This window comes from Eschrichtius robustus, chromosome 6 (assembly GCF_028021215.1).
Source record: "Eschrichtius robustus isolate mEscRob2 chromosome 6, mEscRob2.pri, whole genome shotgun sequence".
Classification (NCBI taxonomy): domain Eukaryota; kingdom Metazoa; phylum Chordata; class Mammalia; order Artiodactyla; family Eschrichtiidae; genus Eschrichtius; species Eschrichtius robustus.
Window position 1 is genome coordinate 77,815,879 of NC_090829.1, and position 17,553 is coordinate 77,833,431.

At 55.1% G+C, this 17,553-nt stretch overlaps 1 protein-coding gene across 1 annotated transcript in view; it reads left to right on the top strand.

The window, feature by feature from the left end:
• The window catches only part of ADCY5 (adenylate cyclase 5), a 153,526-nt gene that overhangs the window by 94,982 nt on the left and 40,991 nt on the right, over nt 1-17,553 (top strand). The window contains exons 4-8 of the mRNA XM_068546616.1: nt 9,799-9,910; nt 11,411-11,538; nt 13,559-13,717; nt 14,594-14,735; nt 16,689-16,829. Of these exons, the coding sequence (XP_068402717.1) occupies nt 9,799-9,910; nt 11,411-11,538; nt 13,559-13,717; nt 14,594-14,735; nt 16,689-16,829 (682 nt within the window). The remainder of the gene's footprint in view (nt 1-9,798; nt 9,911-11,410; nt 11,539-13,558; nt 13,718-14,593; nt 14,736-16,688; nt 16,830-17,553) is intronic.

The window sequence follows — 17,553 nt, forward strand, 5'->3', positions numbered from 1 at the left end:
CCAAGAGGTCATCATTGTGGAGGTAGATGAGTGTCTGTGTTGAGCAGGCTAGTTCACACCCCACTCTGCCACTTAGTAGCTGTGGGGACTTGGGCAGGTCACCTAGTCTAAGCCTCGGTTTCCTCATCTGTGACATGGGAATGGTGATGTCCTTCCATTCATCCATTCAGCAGAGGTTTCACCTCTACCTCCATCGCTGGGAATCACCAGCTGTGCTCTCAGACACTTAACCAGAGGCAGGACTGTGCTGGCAATTGGCGGGGGGACACTGTCTCTGTCATGGGGAAGCTCCCCTTCTGTTTGGGAGGACACACAAACAACAGGTTAATTAGTAAATTGGGGATGTATCACATGGGGAGTGGGGGTAGTGACCTGGCGACATGGACTTTGCATTCTGGCAGAATACAGTGCTAGACAACCCACCTCTCAGTCACTGAGGAGCAGAGCCTGTAGGAGGGGGGCCCTGGGGCTTCTTGCAGGGGTGCTGGAAGGGTAGGGCAGCTACGGCGTGCAGTGTGTAAAGCCCCGGGCCCAGGAGGCGGCTGCACCCTGTTTGCCCTGCGGAAGCAGAGCAGGCTCCTGGGCAGGCGACCAGGTGAGAGTCAAGGTCAGGTAACCCCAGAGGTTTCAGGAGGAAGGGAACACCCAGCCAGGCCTGAGAGGGTACTGAAGGGTTCCCTGCTTCCGCAAGGGTCCCAGCTGAATGAGAAAGACCTGCACTTGATTGGGCAGTACGCTGGAGCCCTTAGGTTTTACAGGTTGCAGATGGTGGGATCATTCCAGACTCTGCTCTCTGTGGGAGTGAAGAGAAGGCCACCTCCTCCAGGGGGCGCTGGTCCTCTGCTGAAGGAGTGCCGGGGCGAGGTGCGGTCTTGACTCACTGGCTTGAATGAGAGCCTCATTCTCAGAGACCCAGGAGCCCTGTGGGGCTGGAGCTGGGGCCCTGGCAGAGGAGCTGCTGACCCGGGGGTGGACTTGAGGTTACACCTTCACCCTACGCAGGGGGTGTGTAGCAGGGTCTGGGGAGGGCTGCCCTTCCCCCGCCCTTCCCTTCTTTCCCTGTCTCTCCCCAACCTCCCCCTTTTAAGGTTATCGGCTCCTCTCCTGTCTTCTTCAAGGGCTTGGCTGCGTCCCCAGGTCACTCCGGCGTCTGGCTCAGCTACAGCATGGTTCTGAATTATAATGACCACTCCGCAATGTCTGCGATGCTCTGATACCCGTGGGCGGATTGTGCACCCTGTGGGCAGAGATTGAAAATGTTTACCTCCCCATGTCCTCAGCCAGCAGATGGACGAGAGGTGTGGCCCACAAACATGCAGCTTTCCTGTCTCCAACCTGATATTAAGAAAAGTATTCTTGTCACCTTCTGTATCAATTATAGATATAAGTGGTCTTATATTATCCTCTCATTCATTCCACAAACATTTATTGAGCTGCTACTATGTGCCAGACATGACTCAGAGTAGATGGAAAAGACACCATGCTTGCCCCTTAGGGAATATCCAGCCCTCACAGTGAGGTAGGGCTGAGCCTGGTGCTCTGGGAACGTGGCTGACGACCCAGCTGGAGCCACTGGGGTTGGGTCTTTTCTTTCAATCAGTCAATCAATTAATTAATTATTTTTGTTGTGGTAAAATGTACATAGTATAAAATGTACCATTTTAACCATTTTAAGTGTACAGTTCAGTGGTATTAAGAACATTCACATTGTTGTGCAACCATCACCCACCACCATCCGTCTCCAGAAGTCTTTTCATCTTGCAGAACTGAAACTCTACTCATTAAATACTAACTCCCCATTCTTCAACTTCCCCCGGCCCTGGCAACCACCATTCCACTTTCTATGTATTTGGCTATTTCCAGGTACCACATTTAAATGGGATCATACAGTATGTGTCCTTTTGTGTCTGGCTTATTTCACTTAATGTCTTCAAGGTTCACTTATGTTATAGAATGTATCATGTTTTCCTTACTTTTTTAAGGCTGAATAATATCCCATTGTATGTATTTACCACATTTTGTTTATCTGTGCATCCATAGATGGACACTTGGGCTTCTTCCATCTCTTGGCTGTTGTGAACAGTGCTGCTACGAACATGGGTATACAAATATCTCCTTGAGTCCCTGCTTTCAAACTTTTGGGTATATGCCTAGAAGTGAAATTGCTATATCATATGGTAATTCTATTTCTAACTTTTTGAAGAGCCCCATAGTGTTTTCCATAGTGGTTCACGGTTTTACCTCTGCACCAGCAGTGCACAAAGGTTCCAGTTTCTTCACATCCTTGCCTGGGATTGGGTCTTGACAACAGACCTGAGTTTGTCCTGGGACACAGAATGGGGATCAGTGGGGAATGGAGCCAGCACCGCTCTGGACTCAAAATGGGGGGCCCTGGGGGAAACTAGAAGAGAGAGAAGTTGGGGCACAGGGTCACTGACCAGTTAAACATGTCAGGCTGTCTTTGAAACAACTGGAATCAATTGTGCTTTGTGATTCTGATTCTAATAAGAATTCAGACACAGGAAGGCTGATTCTGGGCAGGGTGAGTCAAAGAAGACATTGTGAAGATGGAAGGGTTAGAATCAGGGCCTAAGAGAAGAATGCGATTTATTTTCCATCTTTTAAAAATTAACATTTTTATTTTACAAAGGATGTAGGTTCTTTATAGAAAAATTGGAAAATACGAGCAGCATGAGAAGAAAATAAAAAGCACCCATCTTCTCACCACTGAGAGGTCCCGACTATGGCTTGGTTCTGGGGCAGTTCCCCTCCCTTCAGTGTTTCTCCTTTAGGAAGCATTTCCCCAGTTCTCCCCAGACTCTGGAAACAGAAAGCCCGTAGGTGCTGTGGAGGCTTCATTGCCTGGGTGGGGGGGAGTAGGAGGAGTAGGATTAGGTGGGCAGAAATAAGAGCGAGGCGCTGGGGCATTGGAATGGGGTCTGCAGGAGGCCCTGAGGCCGGCAGTGGGGATCCCAGGACATACCTTGATCCCAGACCCCCTGGACCCGGTCCTGGTGGTCAGGCTTGTCGCAGAACCCTCTGCTTCCTGAGGAAGGTGTCCCGTCTCTGTGGGAGTGGAGAGGGCACGGCTGTCCCAGGGCAGATTCTCCCTGTAGGTGGATGCGTGCCGACAGACACCCAGTGTGTTCAGCACCCTCTCCCTGGCTTTCCCCCTTTGCCTCTCCCAGCCTGTGTCCTCGGATGGTCCTCTGGCCGCTCCCAGTTCAGATGCCCCGCTAATCGTTTTCCACCGCCCCTCGGAAAATGCCCCGTCATCTGGAGCCCATTCTCAGCCGGGTGTTAATGAGACCACACCTGACTGTGTTGCTCACCTAGGGCATGGGAGTGGCCCGTTGACCCTCCTTTATCTTACAAGGGGCCTTGGACCTGGGTGGCTCTCTGGGTGGTAGGGCTTGGAGCAAATGGAGTGATGCTGAGGGGGCAGCCCTCTTGGTCCAGAAGAGACCCCTGGCTTGTGGCTGGGCCTCCCCAAGCTACACACTGGGGGCCTCCAGGCCACTTCCTGCCCTGCTTCCCCAGAACCTTCCGCTCCCTCTGGGCCCACAGTCCCAGGAGTTGGGCTGAGACCTTGCCATGCTCCCGTCCCGGCCCCCACCCCATGATCTCTGTTTCCCCAGACCCCTGCTCTTCCTGGGCCCACCTGGACAGATGGCTTGCTTCTTGGCATTTCTCAAGTTCCCTCCCCGTGCCAGGCAGGGAGTGCAGGAGTTCAGACGGGTGGGTTCTCATGCTGCTGCCCGCCCAGGCCCCTAGCTCCTGGCTGTTCAGAGATGCTGTGGGGCGTGGCTTCTGCACAGCAATGGGATCAGATGCCGGCAGTTCCGTAAGTCCTAGAGCCTGTTGGCCGTGAGAGGGATCAACAGTGAGGAAATGCACTTGACCAAAACTGCACATGGTGAGGCTGAGCTGAAGCTGTGACAGAGCTGAAGGGCCTGTTGTGGGAACTGGGATGAAGAGCCTGCCCGCTCCTGCCTCTGGAACAGAATGCAGGCGACCATGAGTGATGGATGGCAGGCAATTAGGGAGGAGCGCACAACCGGAGTGGGCCTACCCAGCCTCCGCAGACCCACCGCGAGGGCCTGATCACGTTGCCAAGACAAGCTCTCAAGTGGGAGCTAATCGATGAATTAGTACCTTGCCACGTGTCTGGGCCCCGCGCTGTTGTAAAATGGCCTTCGGAATTACCAAGGAGCAGATCAGGCAATCTTGGCCAGCAGAACAGACAGCCTGCCGTTGGGTAAACCTCGTAAAACAGAGGAGCCTCCAGAAGTGACAGACACGAAGCAGAATCCTCCCCCGAGGCGGCAGAGGTGTGTGACTTTGCCTGTGACAGGAGGCCGGGGCATGTGGAGGTGGCAGAGTCTCCATCAGCGTGGAGCAGGGGCTGCGGGGCTCAGACGTGGGACCTGTCCCAGCTCCGCACCTGCTAGAAGCCTTGCTTGGAGCCATCTCCCCCCTGGCTGCTGGTCGCTGTCACACCACCTGAGGGAAGGGAACCAGCAACCTGCCCCTCCCTGATTCCTCAGCAGCTGTTGAAAGAACTTTTACGGAAGAATAGGTCCCAGCAGATTGGAAGGAGGGTCAGGCTTTCTTTTTGTTTTTTTTTTAAATTTTAATTAATTAATTTATTTTTTGGCTGCACTGGGTCTTCGTTGCTGCGCACGGGCTTTCCCTAGTTGCGGCGACTGGGGACTACTCTCCGTTGCAGTGCGTGAGCTTCTCATTGCGGTGGCCTCTCTTGCTGCAGAGCACGGGCTCTAGGCGTGCGGGCTTCAGTAGTTGTGGCACACAGGCTCAGTAGCTGTAGCTCACGGGCTCTAGAGCACAGGCTCAGTAGTTGTGGCCCACGGGCTTAGTTGCTCCACAGCAAGTGGGATCTTCCCGGACCAGGGTTAGAACCTGTGTCCCCTTCTTTGGCAGGCAGATTCTTAACCACTGCACCACCAAGGAAGTCCTGGAGGGTCAGGCTTTCTAAGGCACCTGGAGGTCCCATCCACATGGATGTTGTTTCCGATGTCCTCTGGCACAGAGCAGGAAGATGCCTGGCCTCCATCACTATTCCACCGTTTGTTCCATGAACACTGCTGGATATCTGCTGGGTGCCTGGCCCGGGGCTCCCCACACTCGTGTCTCAGATGACGTGCTTGGGACCTCAAGAGGCCCAGGGGGGTAGAAGGAAGAGCTACTAGAGTTACTGGTCCTGCCTCTTCCTTGCTTTACACTATGAATATTCTCTTCCATTCAACAAATATATATTAGACACTGTGTGGGTTGAACTGTGCCCTTCTAAAAGATACGTTGAAGTACTAACCCCTCGTATCTGTGAATGTGACCTTATTTGGAAATAGGGTCTTTGTGGATGAAATCAAGTTAAGATGAGGTCATGCTGGAGAGGGTGGGCCCCTAATCCAATATAAGTGGTGTCCTTATAGGAAGAGGAAAATGCCATGTAAAGACACAGATACGCATGGACAACGCCTTATGAGGACAGAGACAGATTGGAGTGACACAGCTGCAGGGTGAGGAGCACCAGGATTGACAGCCACCACCGGAGGCAGGAAGAAGAAAGGAAGGGTTCTACCCAGAGTCGCAGAGGAGCGTGGCTCTGCCAACACCTTGACTTCAGACTTCCAGCCTCCAGGACTGGGACAGAATAAATTTCTGTTGTCTTAAGCCGCCCAGCTTGTGGTACTTTGCTGTAGCAGCCCTAGGAAACTAACACAGGCACCTACTATGTGCTGGGTATTGTGCTGGGTGTGTGTGTGTGTGTGTGTGTGTGTGTGGAGGGGGATGGGCAGAGCAGAGGGCAAGGTAGATGTGCCCTGTCCTCATTCATTCAGTCATTCCACTGCAAATTTTATTGAGCAGTTCCTCTGTGTGCCAGACATTGTACTAGGGGCCGGGACGTGGTATTGAATGAAATAGACCAAATCCCTCCTTCAGGACTTCCCTGGTGGCACAGTGGTTAAGAATCTGCCTGCCAATGCAGGGGACACGGGTTCGAGCCCTGGTCCGGGAAGATCCCACATGCCGCGGAGCAACTAAGCCCGTGCACCACAACTACTGAGCCTGTGCTCTAGAGCCCGCGATCCACAACTGCTGAGCCCTCGTGCCACAACTACTGAAGCCCGCACGCCTAGAACCCGTGCTCCGCAACAAGAAGCCGCCGCAATGAGAAGCCTACGTGCCGCAACGAAGAGTAGCCCCTGCTCGCCGCAACTAGAGAAAGCCCATGCTCAGCAACGAAGACGCAACGCAGCCAAAAACAAAACAACAACAAAAAATCCCTCCTTCAAAGACTTTACATTCTAGTGGGCAGAGGCAGACAGGAGCATGATAATAAATAACAACAACAATAATAAATAATACATTAAATGGTGAAAAGTGCAATGGAGAAAAATACAGTCGGGAAGGGACTTAGACATATGGGAGGGGTTGTAGATTTAAATAGGGTGGAGGAAGCCTTGAGAAGGTGACATTGAAACTAGTACCCTGGTTCTCAACCCTGGCTGCGTATTAGAATCACCAGGGAAGATTACAATAAAACAAAACAGAACAAAACCAATCAATAGCAGAGCCCCACCCCAGGCCGATGAAGTCAGAATCTCTGGGGATGGGGCTCCGGTACTTCTCCATATAAAAGCTCCAGGGGGATTCTGATGGACACCAGCTCTGAGAACCACAGGTCTAGCAGATGAAAGCTGCAGTGGAGAAAGTGCTCTCCTAGGCCCAGCCAGGTCCCTGTGGAGAAGGAGAAGGGTTGCAGGCCTGCCCATGTCCACACGTGGCAGGCAGAGGCCGTCCTGGCTGAGTGGCTAGGTGAGCTCAGGCAGCTGCGGGGCTCAGGGCTCAGTGAAGCGAGGCCCCCGAGCCCTGGTCCACACACGTCTGCCTAGTGCTTCTAGGGGCGGCCCGTTCTTTTCCTCCTTCCCTCTTCTCCTTGGCTTGGTGCTGTGGGTCACCCTGCCCAGTAGCGTTCCTGCTTCTGCCGGGTTTGGGGATTTTTTTTTTCCTTCCCACCATGGGGGGCGGGTCTCATCAGCCCCCAAAGCCAGGCTTCTGCTCTGCAGCCTGGGACCCAGTGTGGAACAGCTGCTGGGCCTGGTGCCTGCCGGCTTTGCATTCGAAATACTGACACTTATTAAAGGTGTTCTTGACTCTGGAGCAGCTGATCTTGACCCCAACTCCCCTTGGCTTTGATTATCTAAGAGTTAAAGAAGAATTTCCGGAACAACTATGTCATGGTGCTTTCACATAGACCAGGAGAGACCTTTCTCTTCTTCCCGGGGTGGGGTGGGGCTCCTGAGAGACTGAGAGCCAGGGAGGTGGCTGGTGGGCTGGGCTAGGGGTCTGAACTTGCTTGGGGAGCAGGGGTCAGCGTCTGGAGCACGGCCGCTTCCCTTCACGCGCTTCTCTCTCACCAGTGTGGATGTCCACAGACTCCCCCGGGCGGCGTGCTGAGCCTGTCTGCCAGACACCAGGCATCAGAGCCTGATGGGGGCTCCGGCTCCCTTTCATCTGCTGAGCCCCTGCCCCGTGGCTGCCACTCTGGAGCAGCTTGTCTGATTTCTGAGTCCTGTGGGCTGACAGTCTCCTCTCTGCTCCTCCTCCTCCTTACCTTTTCTTTCGTCCCCCTCATTTGTCTCCTCTCTTGCCAGCTCCCCCATTTCTCCCACCCTCTTTGGCTCTCCTCCTGCACTTGTCTGCTGGTCCGGACTGGGATCAGGGTGGCCGGAGGAGCCTCGAAGCCGGGAAACAGCACTGGGCTCGGGGCCTGGGGGCTGCCCTCTTGTACTTTTCTTGTACTTGCCTAGCCCAAGCCCCGAGATGCGCTCCCACTTCCCCTCGTGTAAGCTGGTGCAGAGCGTGTCCCCTCATGACGGAGTCCTGTATTTGCCCGCCTACGGCAGCCCACACCTGTCCCTCCACCTCCCTCTGCCCTGTATACAATGCCAGACCAGTGAGCTGTGCTTTTACTCATTTAAGATGACTATGGGGCCAACAGACAGCATAGTATTTATTGGCTTAACTCCTGGATTGTGGACCCACACAAGCCTGTGTGGCCTTGGGCAGGTGACTCGACCTCTCTGTGCCTCCGTTTTCTTACCTCGAAAAGGATTCCAACCTCAAAGGGTGGTTGTGAGGCTTAAATGAGTTCATACATGTAAAGTGCTTAGAACAATGTCCAACTATTTTAAAATGTAGGTGTTATTATTATCCAGGTATGGTGAGGCCAACAGATCGGGAGACGACTGCCATTGAAAAGATAGTTTGTCACTCACGGGTCCCAAGAGGAGAGGATGCATTACGCCATGGGCTGGGGGGCACACGGGGAAGCACAGGGGTCAGTGAGGAGGCAGCGTGAGGGGAAACGTGGGCAAGAGCCTCTACTGTGGCTTCTGCAGGAAGGAATGGATGAGGCAGGGTAAGCAGGCTTGGGATTGGCTAGTTTGGATAATGTCTGTGGGCTCTGAGGCACAGGACTGTCCGAGTTACCTGGCACTTGTCCCTGGGGTGATTAGGGCAGGGGAGTGGTGGGCCAGGTGTGGGAACCTGACTGGGGTGGGAGGCTCTGGACTCCAAGGTGAGTGGTTGACCATCTCTAGGAGCCGGCTGGCCTGGGAGAGGCAGGCTCCCCAGGTCAGGAAGACCCCAGATGTCAGACAGCAGAATGAAAAGATATGCTTAATGCATGAACACACATTTTTCCAAATAAAATGACAAGGCATGTTTAGTTCTACACTCTAATTTGAAGCGAGACTGTCGGTCTGGAGCCTCGGGATCCGCGTGGATCAGAGTAGAGAGCAGAGGCTGGGGGAAGAGCCCCCAAGCTACCGTCCGTGGCTCTTCCCCGAGGCTCCTCGTCTTGGGATGGGGACACCGGGCCCTCCTTCAGGGCTGCCTGGAGGGCTCAGTGAGGTGGCAGTTCGGAAACCCCAGCCCCCGTGCCCAGCCACCAGGAGCATCTCAGCCCGCAAGAGTTACTACATTTCTGTGTCCATTTTAAGAAAAAACTCTTGGGGCCCTTACTCATTCCGGCCCTGGGGCCTCACCTCTGGTAGTCTGTTTTGAAAGAAAAGGAAGACACGTTCAATCTCGGGAACAGATGAAAGATCACAGCGTGCAATGCAGGGACCAGCGGGTGCACCTGAGGGCCCCGGGGATGAGGCCGAAGGAGCTGGCAGGACAAGTTGGGGGGCTTCCAGAGATGCTTACTGGCTGTGTCTTCCTCTGCCTCCTCCCTGGGCCTCTTTATTCTGTCTCTTCTAGAGGACTCCCTCGGTATGGAGGGCCTGGGGTTGGATTCCCTTGTGTATGGGTTTGGGAAGTGAGACCTCTGTACGGCCGCCATTAGGGCCTGAAACACTTTCCAGACAAGATGAACCAAAGACCCTTCTCCTGGACCCAGCTACCTTGAGGGGACTGCTCAGGAGTCAAACGGGGGGCAGGCCTGAGAGGTGGCTGAGGGTGAGGGGAGCAGGCCCTGTTTGCATGGCCTCAGGCAGGCGTACGCCGCCAGGCCTCATGCGCCTCGGCCCCCCTTTCCTCCTGGGTGGGAGCGAGGGTGCAGGGAGATACAGAAAGGAGGGCTGGCCCGGCATTTCCCTACCAGCTGGGAGAGACCACCAGTGTCAGCTCTCTCTCTCCCCTCCCCAGCAGCCATTTGGAGCTCCCAGGACTCTTGCTGGCTGGCAGCCCTCCTAAGGCGGAGGGTGGCCCCAGCTGTGTCCCCCTGACCTTCCTTCCTCACGGGGGTCTTCCCCCCTGTCTCTCTAGCATCCTGTTTGCTGACATCGAGGGCTTCACCAGCCTGGCGTCCCAGTGCACTGCCCAGGAGCTTGTCATGACCCTCAACGAGCTCTTCGCCCGCTTCGACAAGCTGGCTGCAGTGAGTCACCTTGCCCACTGCCCTGGGGACCCCGTGTGCCTGAGCCGGGGCCGGAAGGGTGGCCTGATCTGGGCTGCCTGGGGTAGGGTGCTGCGGAGTCTGCCATCGGGAACGGGGGAGGCGGGGCCGTACAGGCTGTGGCTGCGTGTCCTCACGCCTCACATCAGCCCCGCCGCACACTCAGAGATGCTCACAGTGTCACCGGTCACAAGTGGAAAGGGGTGGTGAGGCCTGCAGGAAATGCTGCCCTGATCCCTGAATTTGTGGAATTTGTGTTTGGAGGAGCAAATTCGGTGCCCCAGAGCCACTTTGCTGATGAGGGTGGCCAGAGTGATAAAAATAAATAAATAAATGAGTCTGAATCTCAACTGGCCTGCAGACAGCTGTGTGTCACCCACGAGACTTATGGAAAGAGGACTCTTCCACGTTGGGACAGATTGGAAGTGACCCCCCCCCAGGCATGGAGTGGTGAAGGACACACGTTCGTTAGTCCCTGTTTATACTCTGCCGTCCTTTCCCAGCCTTTGTGGCTCTGAGCGATGCTCTGTGCCTTTGGAGAGTCCTATGTCGGGGCCCACTTACTGCAATGTCCACCGATAGGTGGACACGTCCCCTGGGCCGTCACAGGACGCCAGGCAGATCATGGATGAGAGACGGTGCCAAGGGCCTCCGAGGGCATTGATGGTGGGCCTCACACCTCGCTGATTTTATTACCGAATGTGGGCGAGGTGAACGGGGACATGCTCAGCCCCTGGGTTTTGGAAGGGCCTTAAAGGAGAGTCCAGGGCACACAGATACTTGGGTCCCAGCGTACCAGCTTCACGAAATAACCTTTGGGAAGCAGACTTGGACAGCTCAGAATTGGTGATTAATGACAGTCCATCTCAATCCCAATTATGCATTGGTTGCGGCCTGCGGGGTGACCCTGCAGCGGGCGGGTGCTTCCGCTCTGTGGCTGTCTTAGCATGCACGTGCTTGCTGGCTTAGCAGAACTGTCTTGGATAAAAATCTCAGGCTGGAGGTCAGGCGAGCTTTGGTTAAATCTCACTTCTGCTTCAGTCTTTTCATAAAAGGAGAGTCATAAAACTGTTAGTAGAACCCTAGGCCAAGAGTCAGAGCGTGTCCCAGGGCTGGGAGTGGGACGGGCCCCTCACTCTCAGCTCGGGGCCTCTCACACCGATGAGTCTGCCCCATTCGCTGCCACACTGGACCCAGCTGTATTCTTCTTGGGCCTCAGCTGTGGCCATAAAAGTGAGTTCCTGAGCCTGGGGTGGCTGGAATGCTTCTCGAGGGCGGCTCAGCCTGTCCTCCGTCCCCCACGGCTCCCGATAAGCCTGTCCCCAGGCTGGGGCCACACCTCATGCCGGCACTGGGTCTGTGCTCGCTGCCCTAAAAGGCAAGTTATTTCAGGCATGGGGTGAATCTGTTTGCTTCCTGTTTCTTTCTCTCCCACTTCTCTTTCCTACTATTTTTAATTTTTAAAATTAATTTGCTTTCCAGGAGAATCACTGTTTACGTATTAAGATCCTGGGAGATTGTTATTACTGCGTCTCAGGGCTGCCTGAAGCCAGGGCTGACCATGCCCACTGCTGCGTGGAGATGGGCATGGACATGATTGAGGCCATCTCGTAAGTGCCCGTCTCCAGGGTGACTGCCCGCCTGTGGGGACACTGTCCATCTCCAGGGGGACCGCCCATCTGCAGGGGGACTGTCCCATAGCCCGAGTAACCGACTCATGTTGAACTGATGGAAGCAGGGAAATAGTGGGGCAAAGCCACCTCCCAAGGACCCTGGCCACACCGGAGGGTTGATTCACGCCTCCAGGCTCTGAGCCTTCTCCCGGGCTCCTGTGCCCACAGCAGCCTGGGAAGCTCTGCACAGAGGGACACGTCCTGGAAGAAGGGAGGGCTTTGCAGACTCCAGGGCAGCAGGAGGTGTGGAGCGACTCCTCCAGGAAAGGAGGACTGGCTGGCAGCTGTGCTGTGCCCTATGCCATGGCAGGGCCTTGCACTCCAGGCCTCATGTCTTCTCACAACCACCCAGCCAGGGGTAGAAGTCACCGGTCCCATTTCTTCACAGATTAGAAAGGTTGGCCTCACAGAGGCTAAACGGTTCCCAAGGGTAATACTGCTAGGCAGGTGGATGCAAACACAGGTGTTCCCGTTTAAGAAAATCCATCCTCCCTGGGAACAATAGCAGCCAGGATCTTTGGCCGATTCTTGGTCACTGCTGACCACAGAAGGAGCCCCAGTCATTAAGCAACATGGACAATCCAAGCTTCCAGGTCAGCTAAGGGAGTAGGCCAGAGATTGCGTCCAGTTTCCATAACTGAGCTTTAGAAGTAGACTGGGTGGGGCAAACGAAAAGCCACAGTGGGCAAGGTCAGAGGTCAGAGTAACTGGCCCAGAAGGTGGCCGGGTCCATCCTGTTTGGCTCAGTTCCTTTCGGCAGTGTTTGCCAAGTGCCCCTGTGTGCCCGGGCTAGACAGGGGGTCCCTTGCCCGGAAGCACAGAGCCTGTTGAGGGGCCAGGACTCCCGTTGCTCTGATACCAGGCATGCCCGGTGGACACCATCAGGTAAGAGAGGCAAACTGCGGTGGGAGGGCCCAGGAGGGGGCAGTTGATTTCACTGGGAGGACCCAGAAAGGCTTCATGAAGAAGGTGGCCTTGGAGTGAAGCCGAAAAGGTAGAATGAGAGATATCAACCTAAGCAAGTGGCCAGAGGCCCTGTGGATGGAAGGCACAGCTCCAGCAGAGGTATTTGCAGAGTTGATCCCAGGACGAGAGAAATAGATGGATGACATAAATATTCCCTGTGGTAGGTGTCAGCCTCTCGGTGGTGGGGTGGGGTGAGAGCTGGAGTCCACATGGTGGTCCCGCCCACCAGGCCAAGTCAGACTGCCGGCCCCATGGCTGGCTGAGTGGGTCCATCCCCAGGGAGCCAAGGAGGGCCCAGGTCCCTAAGAAGTGCACACTGTGAACCTCCCCCCAGAGCACCGGCTCCCTCTTCCACAGACCCCGGGCCCCAGACGCATACCCAGAGCTGTAGGGCTTCCATCCCACTCCCCCTCCTACAGGCGGCCCGCCCCGAATACGTGCGTGGTGCATGTGATGGGGTTGGCACTGTCTTCTAGCACGTGGAGCATCCCTGGCCCCCTGCACCTGCCCCAGCTCCCCTTCTTTCCTGGGCAGGGCCTGTGTTCTCTTTTTCTCCATTATCCTGCTCATGTCGAAGAAGCAGCAATGTGGGTAAATCCGAGAATTATATGAATGGGGTTTGGAGTGACTATAACTTTCCTGTCGACTCAAATCGGCACTAACGTGCGCTTGCATTTTCAGAACACAACATAATTATTGACCGAGGGTAGCGCTGGCTCAGGTGCCCTCGCTGGGGAGAAGCAGTGGGCCTGGGATGTAGTGTGAGGCACTGCGCCACCTTGCGGGCAAGTTGGGAAACAGCGCCTCTCACAACCCTCAGCCCCTGGGCACCAGGGCCCAGCCCTGCCCTTCAGGATGCACAGTCTAAGACTCTGGATTTGGGCTGTCCTGGAGAGAAATGACTCTTTGACCCCTGCACCTTCTCATGCACCCTGACCTCTCTGCACGTGGCCCTGACCCCCTCCCGGCCTTACCCCTACTCCATCCCCAGGCTGGTCCGGGAGGTGACAGGTGTCAACGTGAACATGCGTGTGGGAATCCACAGCGGGCGAGTGCACTGTGGCGTCCTTGGCCTCAGGAAGTGGCAGTTCGACGTCTGGTCTAACGACGTCACGCTGGCCAACCACATGGAGGCTGGAGGCAAGGCGGGGTGAGTGAGTGAGGGCAGCTTCCCGCCCAGCCCACCCAGGTGGCTGTCATGGGGAAAGGGCTAGAGTGGGCAGGACCGGGTAGCCGCAGCCCTGGGGTTGGCAGAATTTAAGTGGAATTCCTCTAGTAACCAAGCACTGACGCCACACATGGCAACTTGTAGGGAGCGTGGCCCCAACCTTCACCCAGTCTTCACCCAGAAAATATTTACACAGAACCTGGCGGCCTGTTGTCAGACGCCGGAGGTCAGGGTAGACTTCTAGAGGAGGGAGGAACCCTGGATAATTTCGGGGGTGGCCAGGAGGTGGAAGGTGAGCTGGCCCGGCAGACGGGGCGGGATGGGGACAGGTGAGGAAGGTGAGGGTCGGGGGAACTGCCAGGCTGAGGATGGGCACAGGTAGAGGAAAACACAGTACTTCCAAGGAATGCAAGTAGAGCAGATGGCCTTTTAGGAACCAGTGGGGGAAACAGTGCCTGTGTTAAGGACATGCATGCCAGGCTGGGGAATTTGGACGCAATCCTGCAGTCAGCAGGAGCCACTGCTGGCTTCTGAGCAGGTGTGCAAAGTTTGTGAGAACGGAGGCCGTGCTCTCCCGGCAGGCCGATGTGTTACATTACTATAATAACGTGATGCCGATGTGATGCGGTGTGGTCTCGGTGAACGTGAGCTGGGGAGGGGCCCACCGTGCCATCTTGATGAGGTTGGAGGGATACAGTCCATTGAGAGATCCAGGTAGGGGTTAGCACTTGAGCCAGAGTTTGGGGCACTGGGATTTGAATGATGACTGAGTTGGTTGCAGTTTGGTTCTGCATGGAAGCAGGGGTTCTGAATTCATGTCTGCTGCCCTCCTCTCCCTGCTTCCCCCCCTACCTGTAGACGCATCCACATCACCAAGGCCACACTCAACTACCTGAATGGCGACTACGAAGTGGAGCCGGGCGGTGGGGGCGAGCGCAACGCCTACCTCAAAGAGCACAGTATCGAGACCTTCCTCATCCTGCGCTGCACCCAGAAGCGGGTCCGGGGACCGAGGGCTGGGGTGGGGGGGATAGTGGGAGGGCTTCATTCTTTGGGGAGGAATGTTTCTTAGCCTGCTGCTGCTTCTTTCTCCTCTTATTCTTTCCTTGAGGCAAGTCCTGAATTTCTTATGCAGTCGTGGTCCCTGCATCTCAGGAAGGACATGAGAGCTACAGAGGCTTTGTAAAGGCTGGTGGCAAAGAGGGGAGGTTTTCATTTTGCTTCTGTTGCAGAAAAAGCAACAGACCTCAGATCGGTTAGTAACAATCCAGCAGAAGGCCACGAGATGGAAAAGAAGCATCAGGGAACTCTGTGTATACCACGTCCTTTATTTCCATCTCGTCCCTTGTCTGTTGCCTAAACTAGGTGGATCTCGCTCTCTCTCTGCCTGTACTTATATACCTCTGTTTCTTGAAACTCTGTCTTTTCCCCTCTTGCACTTTCCAGTCGTTCTTCTTCCTTCTTTTGTCTCAGCCCACACTTGCCAAAATATAAAACTGAATTATTAGCAGACTTCAGTGTTCTATTTTTAATAGTGTCACGTTCCATGTTCTTAATATTTAAAGCAAACGAGGAGAACATTTTATATTTTATATTTTTCCTTAGATTAAAATGCCTTTTACTTATAAATCTTTCAATTGAATTTATCTATTGGTCAGAGCCCTTTGATAGAGAAAAGCTTCCCTGTTTCCTTCCTAAGGAGTTAGACCGAAGACAAAATTAAGCTGTGAGAAAAGTTCAGAGAAAGTCTTGGAGACAGCAAAAGTAGATTTTTCAGGGTGGGCAGAGCTCTTCGAGGCAGGTGTCCACCCTGAGAGGGACATCAGAGGGACACCTCACCCCCCACAGAAGCACATCCCAGCACACAGGACCTGGCTGCGGGGTGCCTCTGAGGGAGCGGTACCAGGCCCTGCCACAGACATCCGGAAAGAGGGATGGGAGGATTTAGGTACTCTGGGGAAAGCACTTAGTGGCTTAATTGACTCATTTTAAAGCATTTGCTTGTTGTTTGGCTGGAGTATAAATGAACCGAAATCCTCCCAGGCCCCCTCCCACACTCCTCCTCTCTGCGGGGCCCATAGCGCCTCTAGCCTCACCTTCCTGCCCCGCCCAGGCTGAAGGGTTACCCTCTGCCCTGGGTTCTCTGGGTCTTGATTCTTCTAGCTTGACAAGTGTTTCAGAAAAGATGAAATGGAGACAGAAAAGGACACCCCCCCCCACCGAGCCCCGACCCAGAGCAGTGTCTGCTGAAGCAGGCTCTGTCCCCTCCCCTCTGCCTCTGATATGACAGGCTCCCTTCCCAAGCTCAGGGAGGGAGTTGAAGGGAAGGCCACCCAGGTCCCCCCAGGGCCTCTCCAACCCTCCACCTCGAGCTCGTTTGGATGGATGGACAGATAGGTTGTGGTTGGCACATGGAGAGCTGGCTGAGGCCCTGTTGGTGTATTTGTGCAATGCGCGTCAGCCCTTGAATCTCACATTCTAATGAACCAAACCTCCAGAAGCTGCAGGGCCTGTCCTACTACCCGCTCTGCTAGAACATGCTTGTTTTGGGGTGGAAATTGGAATCTCATGTTTCCTCTCCGTCCATCATCCCCCAAGCACCTTCAGACCCAGGCTCTGCCCACATCTAAAATTCTATGCCAGCGACAGATGTTCCCACGCCCCTTGGCTTTCTAGCAAGACAAACCTCATCATGCTGCTCTGCTGCTCCCACCTGAGGCTCCCAGCTCCCAGCCAGGGCTGGCGTTGGGGAGTTTGGAGGGATTTAGGGTGCTTTCTTGGGTGAGCCTTAGGATCTTGGCAGACCTCAGGGCTCCAGGCTGTGCAGAGAAGGGAGGGAGGCACTGCCTTAACCCCTACCTGGCCAGGCACCTGGGAGGAATGAGAAACTCCCTACTTGGGCTCACCTGATGGGCCCTGCCCACAGGCTGATGCATCTATGTTGCTCTCCCAGAAAGAAGAGAAGGCCATGATTGCCAAGATGAATCGCCAGAGAACCAACTCGATCGGGCACAACCCACCACACTGGGGGGCCGAGCGCCCCTTCTACAACCACCTGGGTGGTAACCAGGTGTCCAAGGAGATGAAACGGATGGTGAGTAGCTGGCAGGGCAGTGTGTGGGCCGCACTCTCCAGGGCTAGGGCCTTCTGTGGGTGTGAGGACTGGGCCAGGCCCCTCCTGTTACCCAGGGAATCTGGAGAGCCACAGAAGGAATCGTTGGAAGGGGGCTCACCCTGACTTTGGACCAGGAGACAGAGCGCCTAACTTCCGGCCCTGGGCTTTCTCCGTGGGCCCCACCATCTCTCGGCATGCCGGATTTGGCTTTGGAGCAGAGCGGTGAAGCCCCTTCTTCCCTACCCCTTGGCAGACCTTGCTGGTGTAGGCTGGAAGCAGACCCATCTGGCTGGACTCAGGGTCCAAACAGAGCCTCCAGGGCCTCTTGGCACTGTCTGGGGAGCCCCGGGGAGGTGGGTGGGCACAGGCTTGTCAGACACCTTCCAGCATCTGTTGCATTTCCCAGGCAGTTGAAACACATCTTCTGGCCCGGTCGCTCAGAAACCATCTCAGTGCTTTTTGGCAAGTGCCAGGTGATGGTCTTTTTGCCCTCTGTGCTGAGAAACGCCCTGCTAATTCCAGTCTTCCTGTGGGAGCATGCAGGCTGAGTGAGCAGAGGCCGTGGTAGGGGTGCTGCCTCCATCTCAAGGGACCCTGCCGGCCTCAGAGGACAGACACCCTCAGCCACCCCCGCACACAGCAGGGACGGGCGAATTCAGGCTGCCCTGCCTGGGTTCTGTCAGTAATGCTAGAAAGGAGACTT